Below are 14,930 nucleotides of genomic sequence, written 5' to 3' on the forward strand. Positions count from 1 at the left end.
GTAGTCTCCTCCCCAGTAATGGCTGATAACAGGAGTAATAGATAGCAGTCTCCTCCCCAGTAATGGCTGATAACAGGGAGTAATAGATTGTAGTCTCCTCCCCCAGTAATGGCTGATAACAGGAGTAATAGATTGTAGTCTCCTCCCCCAGTAATGGCTGATAACAGGGAGTAATAGATTGTAGTCTCCTCCCCCAGTAATGGCTGATAACAGGAGTAATAGATAGCAGTCTCCTCCCCAGTAATGGCTGATAACAGGGAGTAATAGATTGTAGTCTCCTCCCCCAGTAATGGCTGATAACAGGAGTAATAGATTGTAGTCTCCTCCCCAGTAATGGCTGATAACAGGGAGTAATAGATTGTAGTCTCCTCCCCAGTAATGGCTGATAACAGGGAGTAATAGATTGTAGTCTCCTCCTCCAGTAATGGCTGATAACAGGGAGTAATAGATTGTAGTCTCCTCCCCCAGTAATGGCTGATAACAGGGAGTAATAGATTGTAGTCTCCCCAGTAATGGCTGATAACAGGGAGTAATAGACTGTAGTCTCCTCCCCCAGTAATGGCTGATAACAGGGAGTAATAGATTGTAGTCTCCCCCAGTAATGGCTGATAACAGGGAGTAATAGATTGTAGTCTCCTCCCCCAGTAATGGCTGATAACAGGGAGTAATAGATTGTAGTCTCCTCCCAGTAATGGCTGATAACAGGGAGTAATAGATTGTAGTCTCCTCCCCCAGTAATGGCTGATAACAGGGAGTAATAGATTGTAGTCTCCTCCCCCAGTAATGGCTGATAACAGGGAGTAATAGATTGTAGTCTCCTCCCCCAGTAATGGCTGATAACAGGGAGTAATAGATTGTAGTCTCCTCCCCCAGTAATGGCTGATAACAGGGAGTAATAGATTGTAGTCTCCTCCCCAGTAATGGCTGATAACAGGGAGTAATAGATTGTAGTCTCCTCCCCCAGTAATGGCTGATAACAGGGAGTAATAGATTGTAGTCTCCTCCCCAGTAATGGCTGATAACAGGGAGTAATAGATTGTAGTCTCCTCCCCCAGTAATGGCTGATAACAGGGAGTAATAGACTGTAGTCTCCTCCCCAGTAATGGCTGATAACAGGGAGTAATAGACTGTAGTCTCCTCCCCCAGTAATGGCTGATAACAGGGAGTAATAGATTGTAGTCTCCTCCCCCAGTAATGGCTGATAACAGGGAGTAATAGATTGTAGTCTCCTCCCCAGTAATGGCTGATAACAGGGAGTAATAGATTGTAGTCTCCTCCCCCAGTAATGGCTGATAACAGGGAGTAATAGACTGTAGTCTCCTCCCCAGTAATGGCTGATAACAGGGAGTAATAGATTGTAGTCTCCTCCCCCAGTAATGGCTGATAACAGGGAGTAATAGACTGTAGTCTCCTCCCCAGTAATGGCTGATAACAGGGAGTAATAGATTGTAGTCTCCTCCCCAGTAATGGCTGATAACAGGGAGTAATAGATTGTAGTCTCCTCCCCAGTAATGGCTGATAACAGGGAGTAATAGATTGTAGTCTCCTCCCCCAGTAATGGCTGATAACAGGGAGTAATAGACTGTAGTCTCCTCCCCAGTAATGGCTGATAACAGGGAGTAATAGACTGTAGTCTCCTCCCCCAGTAATGGCTGATAACAGGGAGTAATAGATTGTAGTCTCCTCCCCAGTAATGGCTGATAACAGGGAGTAATAGATTGTAGTCTCCTCCCCCAGTAATGGCTGATAACAGGGAGTAATAGACTGTAGTCTCCTCCCCAGTAATGGCTGATAACAGGGAGTAATAGACTGTAGTCTCCTCCCCAGTAATGGCTGATAACAGGGAGTAATAGACTGTAGTCTCCTCCCCAGTAATGGCTGATAACAGGGAGTAATAGATTGTAGTCTCCTCCCCCAGTAATGGCTGATAACAGGGAGTAATAGATTGTAGTCTCCCCCAGTAATGGCTGATAACAGGGAGTAATAGATTGTAGTCTCCTCCCCCAGTAATGGCTGATAACAGGGAGTAATAGATTGTAGTCTCCTCCCCCAGTAATGGCTGATAACAGGGAGTAATAGATTGTAGTCTCCTCCCCAGTAATGGCTGATAACAGGGAGTAATAGATTGTAGTCTCCTCCCCCAGTAATGGCTGATAACAGGGAGTAATAGACTGTAGTCTCCTCCCCAGTAATGGCTGATAACAGGGAGTAATAGACTGTAGTCTCCTCCCCAGTAATGGCTGATAACAGGGAGTAATAGACTGTAGTCTCCTCCCCAGTAATGGCTGATAACAGGGAGTAATAGACTGTAGTCTCCTCCCCAGTAATGGCTGATAACAGGGAGTAATAGATTGTAGTCTCCTCCCCAGTAATGGCTGATAACAGGGAGTAATAGACTGTAGTCTCCTCCCCAGTAATGGCTGATAACAGGGAGTAATAGACTGTAGTCTCCTCCCCAGTAATGGCTGATAACAGGGAGTAATAGATTGTAGTCTCCTCCCCCAGTAATGGCTGATAACAGGGAGTAATAGATTGTAGTCTCCTCCCCCAGTAATGGCTGATAACAGGGAGTAATAGATTGTAGTCTCCTCCCCCAGTAATGGCTGATAACAGGAGTAATAGATTGTAGTCTCCTCCCCCAGTAATGGCTGATAACAGGGAGTAATAGACTGTAGTCTCCTCCCCAGTAATGGCTGATAACAGGGAGTAATAGACTGTAGTCTCCTCCCCAGTAATGGCTGATAACAGGGAGTAATAGATTGTAGTCTCCTCCCCCAGTAATGGCTGATAACAGGAGTAATAGATTGTAGTCTCCTCCCCCAGTAATGGCTGATAACAGGGAGTAATAGATTGTAGTCTCCTCCCCCAGTAATGGCTGATAACAGGGAGTAATAGATTGTAGTCTCCTCCCCAGTAATGGCTGATAACAGGGAGTAATAGACTGTAGTCTCCTCCCCAGTAATGGCTGATAACAGGGAGTAATAGATTGTAGTCTCCTCCCCAGTAATGGCTGATAACAGGGAGTAATAGATTGTAGTCTCCTCCCCCAGTAATGGCTGATAACAGGGAGTAATAGATTGTAGTCTCCTCCCCAGTAATGGCTGATAACAGGGAGTAATAGATTGTAGTCTCCTCCCCAGTAATGGCTGATAACAGGGAGTAATAGATTGTAGTCTCCTCCCCAGTAATGGCTGATAACAGGGAGTAATAGATTGTAGTCTCCTCCCCCAGTAATGGCTGATAACAGGGAGTAATAGATTGTAGTCTCCTCCCCAGTAATGGCTGATAACAGGGAGTAATAGATTGTAGTCTCCTCCCCAGTAATGGCTGATAACAGGGAGTAATAGATTGTAGTCTCCTCCCCAGTAATGGCTGATAACAGGGAGTAATAGATTGTAGTCTCCTCCCCAGTAATGGCTGATAACAGGGAGTAATAGATTGTAGTCTCCTCCCCCAGTAATGGCTGATAACAGGGAGTAATAGATTGTAGTCTCCTCCCCAGTAATGGCTGATAACAGGGAGTAATAGATTGTAGTCTCCTCCCCAGTAATGGCTGATAACAGGGAGTAATAGATTGTAGTCTCCTCCCCAGTAATGGCTGATAACAGGGAGTAATAGACTGTAGTCTCCTCCCCAGTAATGGCTGATAACAGGGAGTAATAGATTGTAGTCTCCTCCCCCAGTAATGGCTGATAACAGGGAGTAATAGATTGTAGTCTCCTCCTCCAGTAATGGCTGATAACAGGGAGTAATAGATTGTAGTCTCCTCCCCAGTAATGGCTGATAACAGGGAGTAATAGATTGTAGTCTCCTCCCCAGTAATGGCTGATAACAGGAGTAATAGATTGTAGTCTCCTCCCCAGTAATGGCTGATAACAGGGAGTAATAGATTGTAGTCTCCTCCCCAGTAATGGCTGATAACAGGGAGTAATAGATTGTAGTCTCCCCAGTAATGGCTGATAACAGGGAGTAATAGATTGTAGTCTCCTCCCCCAGTAATGGCTGATAACAGGGAGTAATAGATTGTAGTCTCCTCCCCCAGTAATGGCTGATAACAGGGAGTAATAGATTGTAGTCTCCCCCCAGTAATGGCTGATAACAGGGAGTAATAGATTGTAGTCTCCTCCCCCAGTAATGGCTGATAACAGGGAGTAATAGATTGTAGTCTCCTCCCCCAGTAATGGCTGATAACAGGGAGTAATAGATTGTAGTCTCCCCCCCAGTAATGGCTGATAACAGGAGTAATAGATTGTAGTCTCCTCCCCCAGTAATGGCTGATAACAGGGAGTAATAGATTGTAGTCTCCTCCCCCAGTAATGGCTGATAACAGGGAGTAATAGATTGCAGTCTCCTCCCCAGTAATGGCTGATAACAGGGAGTAATAGATTGTAGTCTCCTCCCCAGTAATGGCTGATAACAGGGAGTAATAGATTGTAGTCTCCTCCCCCAGTAATGGCTGATAACAGGGAGTAATAGACTGTAGTCTCCTCCCCAGTAATGGCTGATAACAGGGAGTAATAGATTGTAGTCTCCTCCCCCAGTAATGGCTGATAACAGGGAGTAATAGATTGCAGTCTCCTCCCCCAGTAATGGCTGATAACAGGGAGTAATAGACTGTAGTCTCCTCCCCCAGTAATGGCTGATAACAGGGAGTAATAGACTGTAGTCTCCTCCCCAGTAATGGCTGATAACAGGGAGTAATAGACTGTAGTCTCCTCCCCAGTAATGGCTGATAACAGGGAGTAATAGATTGTAGTCTCCTCCCCAGTAATGGCTGATAACAGGGAGTAATAGATTGTAGTCTCCTCCCCAGTAATGGCTGATAACAGGGAGTAATAGATTGTAGTCTCCTCCCCAGTAATGGCTGATAACAGGGAGTAATAGATTGTAGTCTCCTCCCCAGTAATGGCTGATAACAGGGAGTAATAGATTGTAGTCTCCTCCCCCAGTAATGGCTGATAACAGGGAGTAATAGATTGTAGTCTCCCCCCAGTAATGGCTGATAACAGGGAGTAATAGATTGTAGTCTCCTCCCCCAGTAATGGCTGATAACAGGGAGTAATAGATTGTAGTCTCCTCCCCCAGTAATGGCTGATAACAGGGAGTAATAGACTGTAGTCTCCTCCCCCAGTAATGGCTGATAACAGGGAGTAATAGATTGTAGTCTCCTCCCCCAGTAATGGCTGATAACAGGGAGTAATAGACTGTAGTCTCCTCCCCAGTAATGGCTGATAACAGGGAGTAATAGCCTGTAGTCTCCTCCCCAGTAATGGCTGATAACAGGGAGTAATAGATTGTAGTCTCCTCCCCCAGTAATGGCTGATAACAGGGAGTAATAGATTGTAGTCTCCTCCCCAGTAATGGCTGATAACAGGGAGTAATAGATTGTAGTCTCCTCCCCAGTAATGGCTGATAACAGGGAGTAATAGATTGCAGTCTCCTCCCCAGTAATGGCTGATAACAGGGAGTAATAGCCTGTAGTCTGATTTTCTACAATCACTTTCTATCCATCTTAGGTAAACTGACAACAGAAAGCAAAAAATCATCATTCCCTCTGGCTGATGTGGCTGATAACAGAGGACAATCGCTGGTGTGCGGCCCCTTCTGTGGACCGTCCGTAGTCCTCTGGATGATGGGCATTATGCCATCTCTCGGGGGGGTTGGGCACAGGCAGCCGCTTCCTGCCCAGCTTCACCCACGCAAAGAATTTCCAGCGACCTCAGGTTCCATCCTGAGATAGTTCCCCTGATTAGCCTTCACAGTCAGGTCCTGGCTCAGGGGCGCAGGTGGAGCAGGACCCTTGAGCTCTTCCCTCACTAGTGCAGGTCGTGCCCACTTCACCAGCACACCCATTACACGAGGCCGGGTGCCCACTCCATGCGCCCAAGCTGGTGATTTTTAATTAAGAGGAGCGTCTTGATCTGCACTTGGCGCCGCTAATCACACAGCACAGCGGCCCGAGGAGCCGCGTTCATTTTAATATGCACGATCATGACAGGCGCCTCGGGGGTCCAACAGCAGCCCTCCAAGAAGCACTACAGCGGGCACGGAGGCGGCGGCGGCATCCTCCAAGATTGGATGGTTGGGATTCAACAAGGGCCCTAAACCTCTCAAGCCAGGAACAAGAGGGCTCAGGAGCAGGTGAAGGCTCAGGAGCAGGTGGTGCCTCTCCACGTGTAACAGCGGCCTGCTACATGTCTGCCACCAAAGTGCAGGAGCGACCGACCCCGAGAGCCAGCGTCATCGGGTCACTGACCGCTAGCAAGCACCAACATGATCCCCAGCGCCGGACACGACAAGTCACATAGTCACTGCTGCCTCCACTCACCTCCAGAGCTGCACTCACTATTCTGCTGTTACATCGTGTCTTATCCTACAGTCACCCCCAGAGCTGCACTCGCTGTTCTGCTGTTACATCATGTCTTATCCTACAGTCACCCCCAGAGCTGCACTCACTATTCTGCTGTTACATCGTGTCTTATCCTACAGTCACCCCCAGAGCTGCACTCACTGTTCTGCTGTTACATCATGTCTTATCCTACAGTCACCCCCAGAGCTGCACTCACTATTCTGCTGTTACATCGTCTCTTATCCTACAGTCACCCCCAGAGCTGCACTCACTATTCTGCTTTTACATCATGTCTTATCCTACAGTCACCCCCAGAGCTGCACTCACTATTCTGCTGTTACATCGTGTCTTATCCTACAGTCACCCCCAGAGCTGCACTCACTATTCTGCTTTTACATCATGTCTCATCCTCCAGTAACCTCCAGAGCTGCAGTCACTATTCTGCCGTTACATCATGTCTTATCCTACAGTCACCCCCAGAGCTGCACTCACTATTCTGCTGTTACATCGTGTCTTATCCTACAGTCACCTCCAGAGCTGCCAAGGAGATCTCCAAACACCACCATGTAGACCAAGGAGATCTCCACACAACACCATGAAGACTAAGGAGATCTCCACACAACACCATGAAGACCAAGGAGATCTCCACACAACACCATGAAGACTAAGGAGATCTCCACACAACACCATGAAGACTAAGGAGATCTCCACACAACACCATGAAGACCAAAGAGATATCCACACAACACCATGAAGACCAAGGAGATCTCCACACAACACCATGAAGACTAAGGAGATCTCCACACAACACCATGAAGACTAAGGAGATCTCCACACAACACCATGAAGACTAAGGAGATCTCCACACAACACCATGAAGACTAAAGAGATCTCCACACAACACCATGAAGACCAAGGAGATAACCAAACACCACCATGGAGACAAAGGAGATCTCCACACAACACCATGAAGACCAAAGAGATCTCCACACAACACCATGAAGACTAAGGAGATCTCCACACAACACCATGAAGACCAAGGAGATCTCCACACAACACCATGAAGACCAAGGAGATAACCAAACACCACCATGTAGACCAAGGAGATCTCCACACAACACCATGAAGACTAAGGAGATCTCCACACAACACCATGAAGACCAAGGAGATCTCCACACAACACCATGAGGACTAAGGAGCTCTCCACACACCACCATGAGGACCAAGGAGATCTCCAAACAACACCATGAAGACCAAGGAGATCTCCACACAACACCATGAAGACTAAGGAGATCTCCACACAACACCATGAGGACCAAGGAGATAAAAAAACACCACCATGTAGACCAAGGAGATCTCCACACACGTCAGGGACAAAGTGGTAGAGAAGTACAAGTCAGGGTTGGGTTGTAAGTAAATGCTCTCTGTGATGATCGCCCCGAAGCACCATCATTTTCATCAAACGGAAAGAACATGGTGCCACAAGAAACATGCCGCCCACCAAAACGGTCAGCCCAGGCAAGGAGGGCATTAATCAGGAGGCAGCACAGAGACCAGAGGTGACCCTGAAGGAGCTGCAGAGTTCCCAAGCAGAGACTGGGGTATCTGTCCATACGACCACAATAAGCCATACACTCCATAGTGGGTCATTATGGAACAGTGGGCAGAAAAAAGCCTTTACTCACGCACAAAAATTGTAAGACTCATTTTGAGTTTGCCAAAAGACATGTGGGAGACTCCTAAATGTATGGAGGAAGGTGCTGTGGTCAGAGGAGACCAACATTGAACTTTCTGGCCACCAAGGTAAACGCTATGTCTTATGCCAAACCAACACAGCTCATCACCCCAAGAACACCATCCCCACAGTGAAGCATGGTGGTGGCAGCATCATGCTGTGGGGATGTTTTTCAGCAGCAGGACCAAGGAAAACGATCGGAGATGGATGGTGAGAAATACAGGGATACTCTTAAGTAAAACCTGTTTGTCTGTCAGAGATCTGAGACTGGGACGGAGGTTCCAACAAGACAATGACCGCAAGCATACTGCTAAGGCAACACTGAGTGGTGTAAGGGGAAAGGTGGAAAAGTTCTGGAGGGACCGAGTCACAGCCCAGACCTTCATCCACTGGAGAATCTGTGGTCAGATGTGAAGATCGCTGCTCACGAGAGGAAATATCTAACCTGAAGGAGCTGGAGAAGTTCTGCCTCGGGGAATGGTCAAAAATCCCAGTGGAGAGATGAGGAAAACTCATCAAGACTTATCCAAAGAGACTGCAGCTGTGACTGCCGCAAAAGGAGGCTCCACACAGTACTGACTTTAGGGGGTGAATAGTTATGCACACTGAGGGTTTCAGTTATTTTGTGCTATTTGTTGTTTTCTTCACAATAACAAGAAATGTTCACAGGTGTCGGCATGTTCTGGTCATGAACTGATGGAAAACCCCAAAAATGGTGAAATTCCAGGTTGTGAGGGAGAAAAACAGGTAAACTGCCAAGGGGGTGAATACTGTCACAAGCCACTGTATGTACAAAGTGACTGCACCAGCAGAATAGTGAGTGCAGCTCTGGGGATAATACAGGATGTAACTCAGGATCAGTAATGTAATGTATGTACACAGTGACTGCACCAGCAGAATAGTGAGTGCAGCTCTGGGGTATAATACAGGATGTAACTCAGGATCAGTAATGTAATGTATGTACACAGTGACTGCACCAGCAGAATAGTGAGTGCAGCTCTGGGGTATAATACAGGATGTAACTCAGGATCAGTAGTGTAATGTATGTACACAGTGACTGCACCAGCAGAATAGTGAGTGCAGCTCTGGGGTATAATACAGGATGTAATTCAGGATCAGTAATGTAATGTATGTACACAGTGACTGCACCAGCAGAATAGTGAGTGCAGCTCTGGGGTATAATACAGGATGTAACTCAGGATCAGTAGTGTAATGTATGTACACAGTGACTGCACCAGCAGAATAGTGAGTGCAGCTCTGGGGTATAATACAGGATGTAACTCAGGATCAGTAATGTAATGTATGTACACAGTGACTGCACCAGCAGAATAGTGAGTGCAGCTCTTGGGTATAATACAGGAGGTAACTCAGGATCAGTAATGTATGTACACAGTGACTGCACCAGCAGAATAGTGAGCGCAGCTCTGGAGTATAACACAGGATGTAACTTGGTATCAGTGCAGTAGCCCGGACTTCTGAGCTTTACGCCCTCGTTAGCCGTCATTGTGTTTAGCGGTGAGGACGTCTCGCCTCGGGCGGTGAGAACTCGCGGTTGCACTGACGATAGAGGACGTCTAAATATCCAGCACATTTATTACGTTATCAGAAAACAGGCAACTTAATCAGGCAAAAACCTCCCTCCAGAGAGCAAAGATGGCGGCCAGTGGGGGTATCAGTATAATGAGCGATGTCCTCGGGGGCTGATTACTGGGACGTTGTAGAGATTTTCTAGGGGATTAGAAAGAGACGATCACAATTACACAAATTACAAGTCGGATGCATCTACTTGTCAGGACGAAGCCGTCTCTGCTCCGCAAGTAAGAGGCAACCGGTACAAGTGCGGCCGGCGGATCATCCACCGCTGCCGGGAACGGGGCCCCTACAGTCTACCCTGCTCCTCTATTACTCCCTGTTATCAGCCATTGCTGGGAGGGTATGCTGTGACTACATGTACATGATACCCGGGCACAGGTGTGAGGTGGCTGACAACAGAGACCAGTAGAGTAGCTTGAGGCCAGCAGTAACCCCGTCCCCAGGTATATTAAGGCCTGACCCCCTTTGTGTCGCTCGTCGTCCTGATCTCACGTCTCCTCACTTTTCGCGAGAGAGACGAGGGGGGACGCCATGAATATGGCTCCGGTATAATGACCCCCACAAAGGCTTAATGAAATTTGCAGCACAACCCGCTGTTCATTTTAATGGCCTCCGGAAGACAATGGAACAATGGCGAGCGGCGAGTGAAGTCTCGCGTCGGACGCAGCTTTTTTTTCTCGCCTCATTCTTATTTTTCAAAGCGCGGCGGATCTTTTGTTTGTACATTTTCATAAGCGGAGGAGATAATGCGTCGGCTCGGGATTCGTTTTAATGTTTCCATCTGACCTGCGCTAATGGGGTCTCCGGGAATCGACGCTGAGATGCGGAGACCGCCACATCCTGAAATCTCAGCCTCTCCTCGCCGTCCATCGCTCTCCATAGCGCCGGCGGCCTCGACATTTGTCCCGTCCTCGCATTTGTGAGAGTCGCAGTCTTAACTATATATACAAAGTGTCAGCGAGCGGCGGTCGAATAATGGATGGATACAAGGTGGTGCACAACCCGGGGGGCGCTATTGGGGAAGCAGTCACTTCAGGAGTGACACTGACGAGCTTGGCCGCCATCTTTTACGATAGCTTTCGCCTCCATTCCTAACCTGCACCAGACATTTCCTATATGGCACACCTGCGCCAGACTGCGTGGCAAGCGCGCCAACACCTGACCTGAACACACGGGCCCACGATGGCAGTGCTCACGTACCAATGTGGAAGAAAAGTTACAACGTTCCTGGCGTCGACGAGATCTGTGCATGAAACGACACGGCGGATTCGCAGTCCGATGACCCATCCTCCGCACGGCAAGTCGCTCCATGTCTGTGTGGAGGGTAAACAGTAATGTAATCCGGCACGATCTCGCTTTATGGCAGGAGACAATGCCGCCGCTGTCAACAGCAAAAGTGCCAAAGACTTGCAACACTTCGCATTGTGCAGAAAGGTGCACAGAGGCGGACGAGAGCTCTGCCGCGACCTCGGCCACCGCAGACAATGCCAGGAGCTGGTGGCGCAGAACTCCACCACAATGGGGATTAGAGCGCAGCTATGACAAGAATGTGACTACGGGACGGCCGCCGTGTTTGCTCAGGTTCCTCACAATGGCGGCTCGTTAGCATTAGGTGCCTGCGGCTACATGAACCAACACAAAGAGAGAGAACTCGCCCGGAACAATCAGCAACTGCGCTGGTGAGTCAGAGGACTGGACTTAAAGGGGAACTCCAGACACGGAGAAGCGCGCTCCCCTCTGCAGCGCCAGGACAACCTCTGCATTAACGTCCTGTACATTAGTCATGTGACCAATTAGCTCCTCCCAGGAGGAGCCAGGGTTGGGTAAGATGCATCATGGGAGATCAGCAATCATCAGCCCTCAATCATCAGCCGCCATGTTGGTCTTACCTTCCGGTTCACTTTTGATCAGCTCTTCCATTTTCCGTTGCTTCAGTGTGTCCACCACATCTGCTAAGCTACCTTTACGTCTCTCGGGGGTCCCTAAAGCGGTGTTAGACAAGGATTCGCCGCTCTGCCGCCCTCCTTCATCTGCCTTCAGGGGTGAGGTAGCTGAGTTTTGAGGGGCAAATGAAGAGACCACCTTATTGCCGTCTATATCCTGGAAGGTCAAGAAGAAAGACAGAACGTTAGGATTCAGAGGGAAACAGAGCAAAATGCAAAAGTTCATGCAAGTGCCTCCCACAAATATGGCGACCGGCTACGGAGAAGGAAGGTAAAAATTTAATAAAAAATGGTGGAATTTATGTTCAGCGTAAACCTAGAGGACGTCGCGGTGGTGAAGGTGCGTCAGCGGCGCAGCCATTGCTGGAAACGCTCGGCCTCATCCCTACTGGATGGAGGAAGATCTGGCGCCAAACACACAAATCAGGACCCGTCAGCGCCATTTTACTTTGTAACCATCGTTATATTTCATCACTTCTATAAGGAAATGAACATTGTGCTACAAAATGAAACGGCGCCGACTGTTCACGCCGTCGAGTTCCCATTCAGCGCAGAGGAGGCGAGATTAAAAGGCGGCTGGAGAACGGCGCGCGGATCACCCAAGGTTCAGCGCGGCTCCATCTGGCTGATTTGCTGGGTGTTTCCGCAATGAATAGCGTGGAACGAGTCCAGGACTCGGATTCCACCCCCCACTCTCCGCCGAGTATCTCCACCATTCCGGCAGCTCATCTCCGAAAAACTAAATTAAATTAATGATTGCGAAGGCGCCAGCTGACAATGGACCATGTGTCCCTGATATTAGGCTCATCTTAAATGGCAACCTTGTAATTGTGCCACTTAGCCATGTCTAATTGAAAGTGACAGCGGGTGTGCGGGGGATGGGAGGGCCGGGGAGCTGGGATACAGGTGAACTCTCCGAGATCACCGGGGAACGCTGCGTGTATCCGAAAATATGCACACCTGGAGCGGAGGGCTCATCCCATAAGACCCGGGCGAAAAGTCATAGATGCATCTTATAATAAAAAAATAAGAACACGTAATGAGAGGTGTCCCCCCAACCACTGCGACCGCCGGACCTCCACCAGCCACGACACGAGCCGACACAGGACCCCAAGCCAGGAAATTACCAGGAGCAAAACGGCAGCTACAAGGGGGCTATTAATGACTATGGGGGAACATGTCCAGCATGGACCTGGTGCAACAGCTGCTCAGAGCAGAGCTGAGTGCAGGGAGTATTATGGGCTACAATGTGTGGAACTGATACAAATTGTTACATTCTAGGAATGCTCAGTAAGTGTAAACATTCCTTAAAGGGGAACTCCATGAAAATCTGGAGCAATGCCGCTGATCCCCATAGATCCGGACACGTAGGAGTCTGCAGATCACTGGCGCAATCTGATTGGCCTAGAACAGACTGATCCTCTACATATTAGTGGTGATGCCCCTTACAAGCCCCCCATATGGTGGCACTTCATAAATAGTTTCTGCCAATCAATAAATTGATTATTGATGCAACCCATAAAACGGCACAACCCCCCCCCCACTTTGTGCGCACTAATAATGGGCCCAATGCGAGCAGAGCTCTCGTTAGCGTCCACCGGCGGCGGAGAACAATGGCGGCTGTTATTGACGTGAACGCTGCCATGTAAATCAGGGGAGAATTAGCAGGCAGGTATCATTCAGCCACACGGCGCGGAGACGCTGCCACAGAAGTCGCCGGCATCCATTCATTATATGCAGCGAGATCAAACAGGGAGCTCATAATTAAAAAGCTCCTATTGAGCACTTAGACTCTCGTAACACACAGAGCGAGCGCACAAAGCGGACGACCGGCGCACAAGAGTCACTCTCCATCTCTCCTAATTAATTTCATAGATTTCCTGCTCATTCAGCATCGGATTTATATAGGAGCCATAGACGGCGGCGGAGCATTCACCCCACAAAGGATCAATGCCGGCGGAATCTCAATTAACACAGCGCAGTTTACTGCAGAGCGCTAAACACAACGCGCTAATGGAAAGGAGACAGTGATCAGAAGAAGAAACCTGGAGCGCAGTGCTGCGTCCGGGGGCGCAAACATCCCGCAACGCCTGGTGGAGGGACACAACCTGCATCCGGGGGCACAAACATCCCGCAACGCCTGGTGGAGGGACACAACCTGCATCCGGGGGCACAAACATCCCGCAACGCCTGGTGGAGGGACACAACCTGCATCCGGGGGCGCAAACATCCCGCAACGCCTGGTGGAGGGACACAACCTGCATCCGGGGGCGCAAACATCCCGCAACGCCTGGTGGAGGGACACAACCTGCATCTGAGGGCGAAAACATCCCGCAACACCTGGTGGAGGGACACAACCTGCATCCAGGGGCGCAGACATCCTGCAACGTTTGGTGGAGGGACACAACCTGCATGCAAGGGCGCAAACATCCTGCACCGCCTGGAGGAGGTACACAACCTGCATCCGGGGGCGCAAACATCCCGCAACGCCTGGTGGAGGGACACAAACTGTGTCCAGGGGCGCAAACATCCCGCAATGCCTGGTGGAGGGACACAACCTGCATCCGAGGGCGCAAACATCCCGCAGTGCCTAGTGGAGGGACACAACCTGCATACGGGGGCGCAAACATCCTGCAACGTTTGGTGGAGGGACACACACTGCGTCCGAGGGCACAAACATCCCACAACGCCTGGTGGAGGGACACAAACTGCGTCCGAGGGCACAAACATCCAACAACGCCTGGTAGAGGGACACAAACTACGTCCGGGGGCACAAACATCCTGCAACGCCTGGAGGGACACAACCTGCATCCGGGGGCGCAAACATCCTGCATCGCCTGGTGGAGGGACACAACCTGCATCCGGGGACGCAAACATCCCGCAACATCTGGTGGAGGGACACACACTGCGTCCGAGGGCACAAACATCCCGCAACGCCTGGTGGAGGGACACAAACTGCATCTGGGGGCGCAAACATCCCGCAACGCCTGGTGGAGGGACACAACCTGCATCCGGGGGCGCAAACATCCCGCAACGCCTGGTGGAGGGACACAAACTGCATCTGGGGGTGCAAACATCCCGCAACGCCTGGTGGAGGGACACAACCTGCATCCGAGGGCGAAAAACAACCTGCAACGCCTGGTGGAGGGACACACACTGCGACCGAGGGCACAAACATCCCACAATGTGTGGTGGAGGGACACACACTGTGACTGCGTCCGGGGGCGCAAACATCCTGCAACGCCTGGTGGAGGGACACAAACTGCATCTGGGGGCGCAAACATCCCGCAACGCCTGGTGGAGGGACTCA

At 49.7% G+C, this 14,930-nt stretch overlaps 1 protein-coding gene across 5 annotated transcripts in view; it reads right to left on the reverse strand.

Moving 5' to 3' along the window:
- SOX5 (SRY-box transcription factor 5) overlaps positions 1-14,930 on the reverse strand; it is a 370,162-nt gene that overhangs the window by 280,081 nt on the left and 75,151 nt on the right. For all 5 annotated transcript variants that reach the window (XM_069762812.1, XM_069762814.1, XM_069762813.1 and 2 more), the window contains one exon: positions 11,567-11,777. In XM_069762812.1, coding sequence (XP_069618913.1) covers positions 11,567-11,777 — 211 coding nt within the window. The remainder of the gene's footprint in view (positions 1-11,566; positions 11,778-14,930) is intronic.

Source organism: Ranitomeya imitator, chromosome 4, assembly GCF_032444005.1.
Source record: "Ranitomeya imitator isolate aRanImi1 chromosome 4, aRanImi1.pri, whole genome shotgun sequence".
Lineage (NCBI taxonomy): Eukaryota > Metazoa > Chordata > Amphibia > Anura > Dendrobatidae > Ranitomeya > Ranitomeya imitator.